At 44.1% G+C, this 17,437-nt stretch overlaps 1 protein-coding gene and 1 pseudogene across 5 annotated transcripts in view; both read right to left on the reverse strand.

Annotated features, from left to right (window-relative positions):
• Positions 1-16,047, reverse strand: part of ESRP2 (epithelial splicing regulatory protein 2) — a 50,053-nt gene extending 34,006 nt beyond the window's left edge. For 2 of the 5 annotated variants that reach the window (XM_088672039.1, XM_035117069.3), the window contains exons 1-3: positions 15,869-16,007; positions 15,435-15,595; positions 14,301-14,429 (exon numbers count right to left, since the gene is read on the reverse strand). In XM_088672039.1, the coding sequence (XP_088528165.1) occupies positions 14,301-14,429; positions 15,435-15,575 (270 nt within the window). In that variant the 5' untranslated portion in view covers positions 15,576-15,595; positions 15,869-16,007. Of the gene's footprint in view, positions 1-14,300; positions 14,430-15,434; positions 15,596-15,868 lie in introns of all 5 variants that reach the window. The other 3 variants (XM_035117072.3, XM_088672038.1, XM_035117067.3) reach the window with 3 other exon arrangements.
• Positions 1,170-1,255, reverse strand: LOC118088048 (U6 spliceosomal RNA; annotated as a pseudogene).
• Positions 16,048-17,437: the final 1,390 nt, after the last annotated feature.

Consider the following 17,437-nt stretch of genomic DNA (forward strand, 5'->3'; position numbering starts at 1 on the left):
GTGCAGCAGAAGTCTTGAGATCTGCTCCATTCTTAAAAAATTCTCCATCCAACGTGGCTCTCTCGCTTCCCCGCCCTGCCAGCTTCCACTTCCATGGCCATCTTTCAACCTGCAAACACCTCACTAAACACTGCCTGCTGGTCTGATGACTCCTAACCAGTGGTGGCTGGCAGTACAATCATTGTGTACACACACACACACACACACACACACACACACACACACACACACACACGGTAAAGCTGCACTACTGAGAGAACCAGGAAGAAGAAAAGAATACAGGTTTTGTTGGAGCTCACACTCAGACCACTTCCACAAACTCTGCTTCATTCATAGTTCAGGAATCAGAACTGCAAACAAATCCTCCAGCACACACCAGATGACCTGGTTATTAAGCATCCATCCGGATTTTTCTTTTTCTTTTTGCAGGGAGGTTAGACAATGTTGCAGCAAGTCAAGTGTCATCTCACACTTTCCAGGATATTTTCCTGCTACTTTTCTTACTAGAAAAAGTTTGTTCTGCAACACACACACACACACACACACACACACACACACACACACACACCAATCATCTCTAATTGCACAACCCAAATTTACTGGGTGTGTGGATGAATCCCATCCAAAGAGCAACGGCAGCCTGGAAGTGCTGTAACAGAGCCTTCCCCAACTGAAGTCAACTAGCAATTCCCAGCAGCCCCAAATGCCCAGGAACAATTAAGGGTTGTGGATAAACAGCATATGCCATGGGGAGGGGGGGGGAACACACACAAGGTAGTCCCCTTTGCATTAAGGGAAAGTGTAAAAATATTTTTTTGGTGAAAATCTTTAAATGCATTGTGTTACGAAAAGTAACAGACACAAATTTAGGAGAAACACACACCAAAATGCTGACAAAAAAACTAATAATCACCAACTGGTGTGGAAAATTTCAGGGTGGGCATAGTGTTTCACTTGCAATAAGTTTGTGCCCTGTGGTTTTCTGAAAAAAATCCTGCAACTTTTCACACCATAAATGCTCTGGATTTGGTTTTCTGTCCCGCTTTTGTGGTTCCTCAGATGGCAATAATGATGTTTGGACCATTCAGCATAAATCCACTACTATTTCATTAACAACATGTTGGGGTTTTTTGGGGGGTGTTTTTTTTTGTTTCTCTTTATTTAATATTAAAAATATGGAACAAATTTGCGTAGGGGCCATGCTCATCTTCTCTGTATCATTCCAATTTTAGTACAGTGGTACCTCGACTTACGAAGGCGATCCGTTCTGCGGCGCTCTTCATAAGTCGAATTCTTCGGTTGTCGAAGCGTCTGTTTTGCGCATGCGCAGAACGCGCGCACGGCGAAAAGACTTCCGGGTTTGCCGACTTCGGAAGTCGAAACATTCAGATGTCGAGGTACCACTGTATTTGTGCTGCTGTAGTGAGCATTTCATTATTGACATGTTGCAGAAGGCAGCTGCAAAAACTCCCAACACACCTCCCTATTGGGAGGGGCCCTAAGGCACCCTCCTCTTTGCATTACGGATCCCATCATATTCAGAGCCCTCTCCGTGGTTGCATTAAAGGGGGTGGGAAGAGAGAAGAGACGCCTTAGGTATCTCTTCTATGACAACAAGTGTAGCCTCAACTCTTACCCAAACTTGGTTGTAGACAGTGAACTACAATAACTAGGTAATTCCAAAGCTATTTCTAAAAAGCAACACTTGTTAAGAAGAATTCACACATGCACACAGATAAGACTGAGTCAGTAAAAAACCAACCACCCATGGTGGGTGTTGCAGTGTGTTGTTAGTGTTTAGTTTTCCTCTTGCCTTCTCTCTCTCTTTCTCTCCCCCCACTCCAAGGACAAGCTTTCCTAAGCAACGTGATCTTTAGCACTGGCTCTATTGATTGCAAAGCATGGTCCCGTTGTATTTACCCAACACTCTTTCACTGTTTGTACTGCACAGCTGGACCAATCAGGAGGAAGTCTAAACAATAGCTGCAGAGGTGGGGGAAACCGTGCACAGCAGCCTTCCTGGTGCTTTGGGCTACAACTCCCACCAGCAGGAGGAAGGCTGGTGTACACATTTTTTTTTAAAAAAAAATCCATATCAGATATCAAGTATGCCCCCCCCACCCCACATGGCATGCATGGTGCTAACTTTAGAATAAAGAGTACTTTTTCGGCAGACTCATCTCAACATATCTGAAACCTTCACTGGGTTTGCAGTTTCTGCACATTTATTATGCACATGGGTGCATGCATGCTGTCACCTAGGCCTTGGCACAAGTAAATGCAAAATGAAGAAAGCAGGGGAGGGGAAAACAATGTTACTTTTAAGGCAAAGAACAGGGTAATCCTTTTCCTGGCGAAAGTAGAGGAAGCCAGTGATGGCACAACAGACCTCAGATGCGATCCTAGGTAACTATTGCATTAGAGGAGTGCATGTGCTTTTGTATTCTCTGACACTTTAGAAGTTATAAACAAAGAGAGGTGCTTGTTTTATAGGACGTTACAGAGAAGTTGCTTGTGGTGGGATGGACAGCAAGTGGAGACCCATTTCAGGCATAAAACAGTACAGCAGACTCTGGGATTCTATTTTAATGATCACTGAGAATTCAAGTACAAAAGTACTTTTTCATGCTTAGCAATAGGGCACTGCCACTGAAGAAGTGAGATTAGTCCCTCTAGCTCAGTATCTACCTGCACTAACTGGCAACACCTCTCTCTAGGGCAGGGGTCAGCAACCTTTTTCAGCCGTGGGCCGGTCCACCGTCCCTCAGACCATGTGGTGGGCCAGCCTATATTTTGAAAGAAAGAAAAAAGAACGAATTCCTATGCCCCACAAATAACCCAGAGATGCATTTTAAATAAAAGGGCACAGTCTACTCATGTAAAAACATGCTGATTCCCGGACTGTCCGCGGGCCGGATTGAGAAGGCGATTGAGCCGCATTCGGCCCACGGGCCTTAGGTTGCCAACGCTGCTCTAGAGCATGGATGAGAACCCTTCGACCCTCTACCTGTGTTGCTGAATTACAGTTCCCACCAGGGATGATGGAGGTTGTAGTTCAGCAGTATATGGAGAGCCAAAGGTTCCCCAAAGGCTCTAGTGTTTCAGAATGAAGTCTTTCCCAACCCCAACTAGAGATGTTGGGGATTGAACCTGGAATCTTTTGCCTACAAAGCAGATGGTCTTCCACTGAGCTACAGCTTTTGCTCCCTTGACACACACACACACACACACACACACACACACACACACACACACCTTGTCAGGTGAATCAACATGATTCAGTAGTCCACCAAATTAAAAATGGTGCACTAGGCATTTTATTTTATGCACTCCTTCAGATGGCTTTCCCATGAACAGGGTTATCATTATGGAGAAGTTGCATTGTATATTTGTTCCATACAGTACCTAGCACACAGCTAAATAATTATTGTAGTAATAATTTTGAAATGCATTTGACCCATTAAATCATGTTACATTGCTATGTTGAAGGCCAGATAACTGATTAAAGGCATCTTTGTTCTCCAACTACCAATTTTAATGGGCATCCATTTGAATTCTTTGCAAAGCTTAACTTCAGCATTTGCCAACCTGTTGCCTTCCAGATGTTTTGACTACAATTCCCATCAAATTCAGCCTACACAGTGACAGGACTCTGGTCTTCTTTTTTTTTTTCAGCAACGAAAATTAAGAAAGTGCCATTTCTGGAAATTTGAATATTTTTATGCAATTTTTCAAGAGCGCACACCATTTATTTATTTTTTGCAACACTTCAGAAGAAAACTGACTGGAATGAAGAGGAACTAAATAGGATGCAGACTGCCCCTAGGAAAGGTAAAGGGGTAGGTAATCTTGATGCAAAAGAGAAATGGATGCTATCAAGAAAGAGGTGCAAAAAATAAATTGCTACTAATATATCTGAAAACCTAACTTCTGCAGAAGAATCATAAGCACCCAAGAAAAGCTCCACTGCATCAAGGCAGTAGCTCACCCAGCCCAGCCCCCTGCTCTCAAAGTGACAAACCAGATGCCATAATATGAAACCTGCAAGCAGGACCCAAGCATAGCAGCATTCCTCCTACCTGTGGTTCTTATCAGCTACTGAGAGAACTATTGGGGTTGCCTATCCCTGTCCCCATCTGAGGGTATTAAGACCTGCAGGCCATGGGGGAATGCAGAAGACATAAAGCCCAGACCACGGAGCTTGTGCCAGCAGCTCCTGAAGTTGCCCTGAGAATATTTTGTATGATTTGTTTATCCTAATATTGTAAATAGCCTCGAGTGCCTTGGCAGAACTCTGGCATATAAGTGCAACCAAGCATATCCGTCAGTCAAAATCCAGCACACCCATATAATTAATGCAACCTGTCTGATCTGCTATTATGAGGTGGGAGACCCTACAGACCTTGAGCTAATTCTATGGAGCCTTTGGACTTAGTTCATGCAGATTGTTGGGGGCAGCGGAGGGAGGGAGAGCCTGGGGCAGGACCGGCCTAGGACGTTTTGCCACTACCAGTCTCAGTGGGCATCAGCCACCACGGATGAGCACGGACAAGTGTTGACTGACACCCAGTTAAATCAGAGAAGGAAATAGAACCAAGCTCCATCAAACCGCAAGTCCAATGGCATTTCAGTTCCACATGCCCTGTGGAAGAAACGCTGGCTGGCTCCAAAGAAAAGGTAAACACCTGACCGGCATGTTGGTGAGGGAATGTTAATACCTCCCACCCACCACCAGAATTGCATCCACTTCTGCAACAAAACCAAAGTTTACCCTACCAACTCGCAGGCTTGGTTTGCATTTTAAAGGCATGCAATGTATTACCGTAAATATGCAGCTGGTGGGCAAATCCCTGTGCTTTCTGTCACTGCTTCTAAAGGGCTGGGGAACATTTCAGGCAAAAGAAAAAGGGGGTGGGGAGAGCAGGAGTAGAGAATCTTTCCCAGCCCATGTTGTCAGCATTTCCTTCTGAGCAAACCTTTCAAGGAACACATGCAAGTGGTGGGCGGGGCCAGAGGCAAAAGTGGGTGGGGCAACAAATGCACACACAACTTTTGTATAGTACTTTTACACACACAAACACACAGGCAGGTCTCAGTCCTCCATACACTGCAGAGGAGTGGCTAAGCAGCATTTTGGCCCTCACCAAATTAATTCTTCAAATTGAAAGGAATCCTGCTGAATCAGCTTTCCTGGTCACTTTTTCAGATGGGGCCAAAGGTGCATATCAAAGAAAGGAAAACTCCTGCAATGAGACAGAAATTCTCCCATCCCAACCCTGATGCATTATTGCAATAATTCCTTCTGCACTCCCTCCCCACCCGGAATAAAATCAAGATGGTTTGCAAGGCCATATAAAGAGACAGAAAAGGGAGACGCCCCTTCCCATCAAATGGGGAAGGTGCGGTGGGGGGTGGTAGAGGAAGGAGGAAAAGGCTGCAGAACAGGTTTCCCTTGAAACAAAATTACAACCTGTTAATCAGGCTGAAGGAATCTTATGGCTGTACCATCTTCCCTTGTGTCCTTTTCTCCCCCTTTTATTTTTTTAAGTTGAAAACATGCAGCCCATTTCTGCTGACTTCACTCTACTGATGCTGAGAAAGGTGATGCCTCTGTTCTTCGGATACCAAGAGCCAACACCTCCCACTAATCTGCAGGACCAGACATGAATGCACCAAAGTCAACATAGGCCCTGCTCTTAAGAGCTTTCCTGAACTGTCAGTTCGTGCATGGCACTGCGCTGCATTTACCCAGAGTGCTTTACCACCACGAGATCTCTTACAGGGCCAAATGCAAGGTGTTACTTTTCGTATATAAAGCTTGGGACCAGTTTACTTGACGGATCACCTCATCAGACATTTGCCCATTTGATCTGTGGAACCAACATAATGATCATTCTGCACTTGCAAGGAATCGATCCTTCTGTGTAGCAGCAGCACCTACTCTCTGGAATACCCTTCCCACTGATATTAGGCAGGCACTTTCATCAGCGCTTGCTAAAAACATATTTGTTTAGGCAAACCTACTTACACATGTGATTTGCTTATGAATATTTGTTTTGAAACTGGTGATTTCACCCGTCTTTTCATAAATTTTAAGTCTACTTGCTTTTAAAGTTTTATTTTATCATCAGTGTTTTCTTATGAATATTTTCTACCTTTTTATGTAAACCTCTTAGAAGTTATGGCTGATTACATGGTATATCAGTCTTGTTAAATAAAAAAATAAGGTACCCCCAAAATCACATTCTCCAGATATTTTAAGGGGTTATAGCCTTCCTAGACTGCATTTTGCCCCCAGCTCCTTTCAACTGATTTTAATGTTGGATTTTTATATTGTGGCAACACACCCTGGGACCTTGTGGAAAAAGGCAGGTAAGAAGCCCAATTGAAAAAAAGCGAAGTAATAACTAGCCTGTCAACCAGGTGAATAATTTTAGTTTGTTAAATGACCTGTCTTCCAGCATGTTAAATTTACGTATTACCTTTTCAGAATATCAAAGGAAACATGATGTTCCTTGCAATTTAAATGAAGAAGAGTTCCCACCAGGCATCAGAAGAAGAGACTATATTTTGTAATTTGTTTCCCCCCTACTAAGAGCAAATACACCAGGAACCAAACTAGTTTGAAAGAATAAAGACAGATTCCATCTGCTGATGGAATCAGTAGAAGCATCATGGCTGCCAAAAAATCACAAATGGAAAAAGGTCATTGTATTCTGACGCAAACCAAGGAACAGGACCTGAGCACCTTACTAAAATAGATACAACAGTTTCTTCTTGTAAAAACAATTCTGGAAGTGCTCTAGAACATGTGCAGCACCAAACGAACCAGCAAGATTTCCTATCTGAATTGGTGCTGAGTGTTGTTAGAAGCCTCCTGTTCCCCTTAGGGAGATACATTTCCAAGTTCCCTGAGAAGAAAGATTGACTCTTAAGCTAGTCTAAGAACTATAGCTCTGAGAGGGGAATAGAGGTCTCCTAACACCTCCCAGCACCCTTAAATTACAGTTCCCAAGATTCTTTGGCAGAAACCATGACTGCTTATAGTGGTATGATGCTACTTTAAATGTATAATGCTGACAGGGCCTTATATTAGTGGTTTTCAACCAGTGTGCCATGTGGGGTGCCTTGAATGATGTTCAGGGGTGCTGCGGGTCTCTGTATCTCTTTTTTTTCTTTCCCTCCCTCCTCTGATGCCCTCTTGTGTCTCTGCTGCCCAAAGGCTTGCCCAGCTGTTTGTTGCAGCAGCCCTGGCTACAAGCTCTGCAAGCAAATGGTGCCTCTGGGGCTGGCCAGGGGGTGCTGGTTGCCAGGAGCTGAGGTGGCCTCAGACTAAGTAAGCAAGCAGGCAAGATAGCCCAGCCAGCCAGTCCACCAACCCTTGCTGCTGGGAATGGACAGACTGGGCAGGCAGGCAGGCGCTGCGTTGGCCTTTCTTGTGCAAGGCCTGTCTGGGAGCTGAGTGCCTGGTGATGAAGGGAAACCTTTCCACCATGCAGACCTGGCAGCGCCCACTGCTGCCTCCTAAGGTAAGGTGCTGGCCTTACATTCACCTTTGGCCAGTCTCCATCTCTGCCTTATATGAATGAGCAGTACTGAGTCCATAACTGTTGTGTGGAGGTGCCCTGGGGTCAGAGTGCATTAGAATCTCCATTAGAATTCCAAGCTCAAAGAAGTGTAGTTGTCAGGGGAAATTAGACATCAATTCAAGGCTATCATGCAGGGGATGCGGGCAGAATGCATTGTCAAATACAGCAACTAAGAGACAAGAGTTAGTGCTCCTCCAATTTGTTTGCAGGTATATTACATGTCATTGATGCAATAAGAATACATTAGTGAGGGGTTTATATTGGACTGTCTGCACATCATGCTTCCTGAATACTACTGCATTATTGCTGTCCAGAGAGGCATTATAGCACAACAAAAGTGAGAAGAAAACCCACCAGCACAGCACATTCAAGGGAAAGAAATGCAGGATTTCAGCAGGAATCTACAAGGTATGGATTGACTGAAAACCAAACTATCTCAAACATATAGTATTGAAAGCGAGATCACATGTAATGGCCCCAATACCAAAATTAGCACAAAACATCACAAACACACAATAAAAAAGATGTCTGAACGGCCTTTGATTGGCACACAGACATTGATTATGACACACCTCTGGCTGTGAAGCAGGGAAATAATGACCCAACGAACATCACAAAATGTTGCACACATTATCCTGCACTCTCTTGAGCCAAGAGTCATCTTTCACATACTCAAGGATAGCAGTAGTTCAGGACACACAGCATGGAAAGCCATAGTACAAGAACAGATAACCAAATGGCAATACATCCAACCTCATAACAGATGGAAAGAAAACATTTTAGTTCCTTGTAGGCATGACCTATATACGTTTGCTTATGAAACTGTGGAACTGCCATACACATGCATGGTGCACACTATTAAGTAAATTGGGACCTGGATCCCCTACAACAAATGAGGGACAAAGGCCAAAAGAAAAACTGATGATGCCATTCATGTTTCACACACTTCTTCTTGCAATCTATGGATAGAGTGAGTGAGCGAGAGGAGATAAGAGAGGTGTAAAATAGCAGGAGATCAGCCTATTCATCCAGCTTGCTTCCAAGTCAGACAAAAAGAAGCAAAGGGCCCGCAGACAGAGCTATCAGTGTCTACACATGTCAAAGACCTTACCTTGTGTTTGCTGCGGCAGCTATAAGCAATTGTCCCTGTGGACTTAACCAAATACTTAGATCCATACTGAACAAGCTATGCACATGGCTATTCAGCTATGTGAAGGTTCCCTTTGATCTTCAAGGACTCAGATTTTTTTTTAACAAAACAAGATAACGCAAACTTAGCCCTGCAATCCGAGAGTTTAAATCAGGACTAAGCAAAGAGAACTATCAATAAAAGTTTGAGCTAGAATAAAGACTTCTAAGGCTCACAACCCATCATACTGTGAACATGTTATATTTGTGTACCAGCAATGGGCTGTCTCCAACTAAGTAGACCTGTTAGAATTGATGGGCAGGGCTAAGGTTAATGAATTTCAATGGGTAAACTCTGAGTAGAGCATAATTGGATACAACTTAATGTGCATGGGGAAAGAGTGGACTCAAGCACACCCAAACTGTTGCTGGACAACTTGTTCATTGGCTATGCTGGCTGGGGTTGATGGGAGTTTAAGTACTGCTCAATAAGCAGGTTGTCTGGAATTGACCTAAGAAAGATGGACTAATGGACCAACTCAGGATCAAGGCAGCTTCCCATGCTTCAAACAGGTTGCTGATCTTCTGACTCTGAAACAGTGCTATTTTCTATCAGAAGGTCAAGGCAAAGAGGAAGGAAACAATGCTGTCTAGATGTCATTGGGCAAACTCCCATCAACCTCAGACAGTCAATGGTCTGAATTCATGGGCTTTGTAGGTCAACAACATCTGGGTTGAGGTTAGTCAACTGCTGCTCCATATGTGCATATTTTCCAGGCATGTGTCAACTCCTCATTGTGGCCTTCCTGGATATTGGGTAACGATTTCTGCAGCAAACACCAGCAACTTGCCAGTTGCAACTAGCTCCATCGCTACTATCAGCATTGTTTTAGCATTGTCTGATGGCTCAAGTTCAAATGACACTGAACCGTGGGTTGCAACGTGACACAAGCATCCCTTTGCATTTTCAAAAGAAGCAGAGGGCGATTTTCCTGAGCAGATGACTTTCGTGTAATTATGACAGCTTTTCTCAACCTGGTGTCCCTCCCAATGGGAGTCATAATCCAAAACATCTAGAGAGCACCAGGTTGAGGGAGGCTGAATTACAGGGCAGGAATTACCTGTTGCACTTTATTGGAGGCAGCCGGTAGCTTAGATGTATTTAAAAGGGTGTTCTCTTTATCCTCCAGGAATGTGCTTACCAGTGGCTGTTAGTCATGATAGCCAAACAAAACCTCCAAGTTCAAGAGCACTGTGCTTCCAAATACAATACTAGTTGCTGGAAAGCAACAACAAGAGAGGGCTCTTGCCTTCTTCATGTCCTGCTAGTGGGTATCCCAGAGGCATCAGATTGGACACTGAAGTGTGGGAAGGAGGCGAGTGCTAGACTAGATGAGCCTTTGGTGTGAGCCAACAGCTCTGCCTGTGAAAAGTGGCCACAACAAATGCTCCAGAACTGTGCTGCTTTTTGCAATTTTAACTTGACTAGAGTTTGAAGGACAAGACTTTCGAGTCTTGCTGGGATTCTCACCCCCATCTACTGAAATCTTTCTTGCTTCCATGCTCAAATCTGGGAAGAGCCACAGCTCAGTGGCAGAGCATCTGCTATGCACGGTCCCAGGTTCAATCCCTAGCAACTCCAGGGAGATCTGGGGGAAATCCCTGTCCGAAATCCCAGAGTACTGCAGCCACTACCAGATGGATCTGTGTTCTGATAAGGCAGCTTTGTAAGTTCTGCTAAGCAAGACAGAACTTCTGAACCTCAATTGCACTGGATACTTAACAATGTTTTAAATCACTGGGCGTGAAAATATTTATATACAGTAACAATCTCCCTGCCATTCAAACTTATTTCTGCAATTTTAAAGGGTGTGGGCTCAGTGGCAACTCCCAGCTCCCCAGGTTCAACACTGTAGCCCCCACTTTCCCCCAAGCACACAAACAGCGAACTGCCCCACTTTAGCAGGGACAATCCCTGCGTTTGGGGGCGGGAAATCACTCTGCCAATTTTTGACTTCTGGTGTGTGTGTGTGTGTGTGTGTGTGTGAGAGAGAGAGAGAGAGAGAGAGAGAGAGAGAGAGAGAGAGAGAGAGAGAGAGAGTTTAGGAAATGGCACCAATTTAGTTATCCTTGATTTGCCGTTTTTTCAGAATTCAACTTTCTCTTCAGAGCCTTTATAAGTTAAGTGGGGTGTGGGTGCAACTTATGTGTAATACACCTGCAAATGTATGTTAATGACTGCAAGGCCATTTCACACACCACAGCTGCCAAGGTACATTTCGTAATTGATAAGGCAAGTTGTCCTACAAGATGCCTTTTCTAGTATTTCTCTTAACAAGAACACACCCTTCTGGCTTTTAAAGTTGGTGGAAGACCAGTGACCACAGAGTAAACAAAAGGCATTAAGGAGGAGGAACAGAACTTTCAGCAAGGTGTGACAGCGAGAGAGGGGGTTGGTAGTGATGGGACAGTGAGGATTGGAATATTACAAGTTTTCTTCTGTAAATAATTGGAGGATAAGTCACTATGGGGAACCATACGGGCAGACGTTAGAAACTGTCCTGGTTCCATCAACTGCATGGGCCAGCAGGAACTAGCATGGGCTGAAATGCACCACACATCTGAATTGTAGTATTGATGGAACACTGAAACCATGCTTTGGGTTCTTGAGGACTAGAAGATTCCTTAGTTCAAATAAATGTTCAAATTCCTGTGTCTTAAAACAGGACAGGATATACTGTAGAGCCGAGATTTCTAAGAACCAGCAAGACTTTCGGGTGGATCCTTTAGCTCAAAATTCTCTGCCTCACCCAAGGCATCCTCCTTCATTTGACCAAGAAGCATCAACCACACCTAGACAGAGGCAATAGCATGTCTTCTGTGCATGTGCTGCAGTAGCTACATCTAACTTGCAATTTGTGATGATAGGATACAATCACATAGAAGTATTGAGCATAATTATAGTGTGTCACTTTTTTTAAAAAGATGAACAACAAAGTGTACTTAGCTAAGCTGTTCCAGATGTCTTTGGTTGCAAGACGAAGGACAAGATTGAACATGCAGTATGTAACGTTTGTCTCAGAGCTATTTCCAAACTACTGAAAAGTCACTTTACAGTCTTAACTGGTCTTGCATGAAATCTACCCAGGGAGAGCGAGAAGAGGAGAAGGGGGGGGGGAGAGAATACACCACTCCTAATGATTTCTTTTGCAAAAAAATACTTCATTCCCCCTGCCCTACCCAGAGTCTCCTGTACTCATAATTAAAACCGAGGATGATTCAATGTAGGGCAAAATCACAGCAACACCAAAATACATTGCTCATTACTTACTGGGCCGATCCCTGTCACCAGAAGTGGCAACACACTAACCTGTTCCACTGCCTAAGCAAGTTTTCCCCACACTCAACCAGCAATTCTAATGAGATATGAAGAACTAGTTCCAGACATTCCAAAAAAGCTATGGCGTTGTATTTTTCCATTTGACTCCAGGTTGCTCAAAAGCATAACACACACATACATACACATAAATGAAAAAGGCAAAACACCTTTACATGTTTTGAAAACTGAACCAACACACTCTCTCCCCACATTAACAGCAACATACAGAAAGGGCAGCACTGTATGTGAAGCTGCAGTTTGGCTGAGTGCTGGGGAGGGAGTGGGGAGAGAATGTGCAGAACTGTATCACTCATGAACTCCATATACAACTAATTTCAGGACGGAAAAAAGTCTTAATGCCCCAAGCCTTTCCCCCTAGATGGAAAACTTTCCCTGGGTGGAGAACTGGGCCTTCCAACATATATAAGTTTGGCCACCACCTTGCTGAAGTTAAGCAGGTCTGGATCTGGCCAGGGCATGGATGGGAGACTACTCAGGACCTCCATGTATACTGCATTGGGCCTCGAGGTTGGAGAAAGATGGGATGAAAATGTAAGAAAACAAAGCTAAATACAGTAGTTACATCCATGTTCAAATCCCACAGAGCTCATTGAGTAAATCTGAATGTGTGGCGAACTCCCTGCCCTTCAGTCTAACTTTCCTTTACAGAACTGCTTAAAAGAATAAAGTATTATATATCAGCCTTCCTCAACCTGGTGTCCTCAACCTGGTGTCCTACACATGTTTGGTAGTCCACAACATATGGAGGGCAGCCAATTCTGCATTCAGGGACAGAGTATCCCCCCAAAAAGGATAAAAATAAAAAAATACAGTTTTATCCAAAGTTTCATCCTAGGAGTTTAGGGTAGCATGCAAAGCTTTCCCAACCACTTTTACCTCCATATCAGCCCTGTAATAACTAGCTCCCAGGTCAGCCTGAGTGTGGCCCAAGGTCACCCAGTGAACTTTGTGGTGGTGGGAGTCATCTCCCCAGACAGAGAGCCATACTCTGGCCCCCTGCACCTCACTGGCTTTGCAGAAGCTGTGAAGAGCACATTCAAATATTTCTTAAGGCAACTACAGTATCCCCTTAAAACACCCCTTCCTTTCCCTCATGTGAAGCCTTTTTTCATGGCAATGGGCTACTGGTGGGACTGCTTAAAAGACAACATACTCTGCCGCCGCCCCTAGCCTCAGGGTTACCAGTTGTTTCCCCCTAACCTATTACATTAAGACAAACCAGTTTGGCTTGCTGTCCAAGTTGTGTACAGGCATGGCCCTTTTGGTGACCAATTTCTGTCCTTTTACCATATTCAGAATAATTCCCCCCCCAATCATCCTCAGTTTCACCTGAACCCCATTAGGGATCCTATTTAAATATTTCTGTATTCAATTTCTCTTTGGTATTTGGGAAAAAGAGGCTCTTGAGGCTCCATCATTTATTTTTCTTTATTTTATTTACTGGACAAGTAGATCAGCATTTAAAAGTGTCATGTCCAGACTACATCACTGCCCAAATCCCATAGGAACAGCCTTACCACATTGCATTAAGAGTGCTAACCTGGCTGTACAAGCAATCTGTGACTGTTTTTAGACCTCTGAACTACCAATATGTGCTACTGGACTTTTGTCAAGAGGCTTTCAAAACCAAAGCTGCCTGAATATGTCACCCATACACAAATTCCCATGGAGAGTTCACATTTGTCCCTGGATGAGTGGCATGTCTGAATGAGCCACTGCAGACCAAATAACTGCAGGTTATAGTCAACATTATACTTTGCATTTAGACACCACATTTGAGATTTCAGAGTGTGTAACACATAAGCTTAGTAATCATTTTTTTTGGGGGGTGGGGGTACAGATAGTCTAAGGCCATTTAGGGAGTTAAAGGCAAAGGTGAAATTACAACCTGGGACTTCCTGGCTCTCATGGCGAACACTCTGGTTATTAACAGCACCAGATTCAATACTTGTCATCGTTCAGCTAGAAGTCACTGGAGACGATAATCAGAAATGTGCAAGCATGTGGTGAATAAACAGCGCAGGCCTTACTGGCAGGAGAAACCATGCTTGCAATATTGCTGCTGTGAATAACTGGTCCGCGGAGCGGATTTCAAAGCGAAAGTCAAAAGCAAGTCTATTTGCCTTGTTGCATCAGTCAAAATCCTGCTCTCTGCATTAACATTAACCCTCAGCTGCCCTCACCTGCTGGAGAACTCGATCAAGTGGTTCAGCTTTGCTCAGGCCTTCAGGGGTTAAGCCCGTCACCTCTCCACATTCATCGCTCAGCTCCAAATTGTCGGCCTTCACCAAGCATTTGTGCAGCGTCCCTACCTGAAAATATTTAACAAAGTGGGAATGGGGGGGGGAGGGTTGGAGGGAGAAGAAAAAGTATGAAAATGCAACAGGGTGGTGTGCACACATGCATGTGTGTTAAAAGAAAAGCACAATGGTTTAAGGGAATCTGCCTTATAAGTTTTTTTTAAAGGTTAGATTTTGCCAATTTCACAAAATCCAATATTCTGTTAACTCCTGGTTGCTCTCTTCCTCTGGAGACTTGCTCCCTTCCCCTGAAAAAGGGACTTGGCTGCAATTCTTATATAATCCTGATGAGAAGAGTTATGTTTATCCCATCAGAACTGGCTGGTTTTCATTGTCAATCAGATCACCCTGAAACTCTCTCATTAAGGGTCTCAACCATATTGACAATTGGGCAGCTTTTTTTTTTTGCTTTTAAAATAGCTATTAATATATGACATAGGGTGCAAGAATGAAGGCAGGGAGGGAATGAGATTTGACCAAGTTGCTCTTAATGCACACAGAAAGTCCCCCTCCCTGGGTTCGATTCCCATATAAAGCGATAGGTCCCAGAAGCAACATGCAGGCCTGATTTAAAAAAAATAAAAAATACACAACACACACCAAATACCCCAAATGAGGAAAAGACTCAACTTCTAGAAGAAGCAAAAGCTTTTGACATTTAAAGCCTAACAGATAAAAAGTAGCTGGAGTGGGGGAGATAACACTTTTGTAGTCTAGATTTCCCCCTCCATCAATCAATTTTAAGGACAATTTTGAAACGAGTGAGTTCCCCACTCTAAGTGTGTGTGTGTGTGTGTGTGTGTGTGTGGTCAAACTATTTAAGTTGCTCCCCCCCCCCCCGGCTCTGGAGATTTTTGGAAAAGGGGGATACTTAGCCCTTCTCAGCTTTGGAGTGCGGGGGGGGGGGGGGGAGGAAATGTTACTCTCAGGCAAGTTTGGGTAGGTCTGCATTTGCTGTTTTCTCTTTTCCTTTTTGCACGTCACCCAACTTTGTATCAAGAGTTTGGGAAGCCATACCTTCTTGCTGTGTAGATCCACAACTTGCCACACCAAGAGAATTAGTTCCCTTTCATCGGAACCCAGCTTAGCCCCATATGCACCAGCTGTTGCCCCAAACAAGACCACCAGAGAGTCACTGTGCGGAGAAGCAGCCGTCATGACCACAGGGGGGGAAACAGCTACAATCAAAAGCAGAGGTAAAAAACAAAAGAACAACAAAACAAAGAAAAAAAAGGGAGAGAAAGAGAAAGAGAGAGAGATCGAGTATAAAACAAACCCAACACAAACCCCCACAAATAAAGGGTTGCCCCCTTTCTCCAAGTGATCAAAGTGGAGATTAAAAAGGACAATATTAGAAGAGCCAGAACTATGGGGGAAGGGGCGAGGGGGGGGGAGAGGTAGCTAAGACCAAAATTAATTATTTAAAGAGATATTCTGTTTTGCAGTTGTACCTGCCTTGATGAGGTGCTTCTCTTATTTCCTAGGTCAGACTGGGGGATGAAATTAACGAGCGGTAGGCTTCTCTCCTTCTGACATCATGGCAGGAAACCCAGCTTTGGTTAATCAAGGAGGGGAAAAAATCTTTTTCTTCTCCTCTTCTTCCTAAGTTACCTGCCCATGAGTGAGACCATGTGACCCTAGTCAATCTCCCAAAGGGGCAAGGCCATTGGGCCTTTGGAAAAGGTATAGGGGAGGGACCTAGGGAGAAATCAACGCCTGGCTGAGCTTACCTGATTGGTGTGGGTGGGTGTTTGCTCCTGACTGGGAGAGAAAGAGAGATCAGAAGGGAAACTCCCTTTTCTCCTCCTTCCTCAGTTTTAATTCTGACTCCAGGAAGTGTCTTAACCTGCTTTCAGGGAGTTTTTTTTCCCAAGGAGTCTTTTATCAGCAAGTGGAATGCAACATTCCTGCTACAATTCGTTTCTAAAGGCACAGTGGAACCCCCCCCCCCCAGGATACGTTCGCTCGCAAGATTTCCGTCCTCAATATCTTGTGGTCAGCCCTTCCCTCTCTCGCCATTTACCTGCCGGTTTTTGTCACCTGGGCACAGATCCCATTATTTTGAAATCTTTAACTGTTTAAAGCTGCAACCGTGTTTTTTTTTTTTTAAAAAAAAATCTGTTACATTTATATCCTGCCTTTTGCACCAAGGAACTCAAGGTGATGCAAGTGGTTCGTTCTCCCTCTCATTTCATCCTCACAACAACCCTGTGAGGTGGGTTAGGCTAACCCAGCTTTTACCTGTGGTTTTAATAGGTTTAATAGGTTTTATTGGTAGTGTTTGTCCTTTTGATGCTATGGCCTGTCGGCTACGCAAATAAAGTTTGATTTGATCTGGTGGGTTAGGCTACCACTACCCAATACTGGCTCTCAATTCTATGCAGAAGTAAAAACCTCATTGCTGCTGTGAGCTAAAAAGCCTCCAAATGAAGCTATAAGGCTGGGATCTTGTACCTGCTTGCAGACAGATCCTCTAAGGCAGAACTATGAGCCTTACTTCAGAGTAAACATGCTTAGGATGGCATTTCACAAATGGACAGAAACACAGCCTTTGCATAGTTTATAGCAGGGGTGGGGCAGCTCCAGATTTGCCCTCCAGGTGTTGGGTTCCAACTCTCATCAGCCCCAGACAGCCTGGCCCAATGGTCAGGGGTGCAAGGGGTGGGGGTAGAAACTGAAATCTAACAGCATGGGGAGGGCAGATGCAAAAGAGTAATAATTGCTTAGCAAAGGGGATTTCAGCAGGCAATCTGAAATTGTGCTATGCAACTATTAAAGGTGCAGAAACCGCCCCAATTTTGCACCTGGCCACAAGGGGACTTGTTGCGGGTTGGGCCTCCTATCCGTCACCCAAAAACTTTGCTTGTGGGGGCAGCTGAGTGTAGTGTGAAATGAACAGTGGTTTTGATTATTTTAAAATGTTTTTATTGCACATCTGAGAAGGCATTTTAAGCTTTGTTTTTAGTTGCTGTATTAATTTTATGATGCATTATTGTGTCTTATTTCTTGGTTGGTGGTTT

The sequence above is a fragment of the Zootoca vivipara genome, chromosome 6 (genome assembly GCF_965207765.1).
Source record: "Zootoca vivipara chromosome 6, rZooViv2.hap1.1, whole genome shotgun sequence".
NCBI lineage: Eukaryota > Metazoa > Chordata > Lepidosauria > Squamata > Lacertidae > Zootoca > Zootoca vivipara.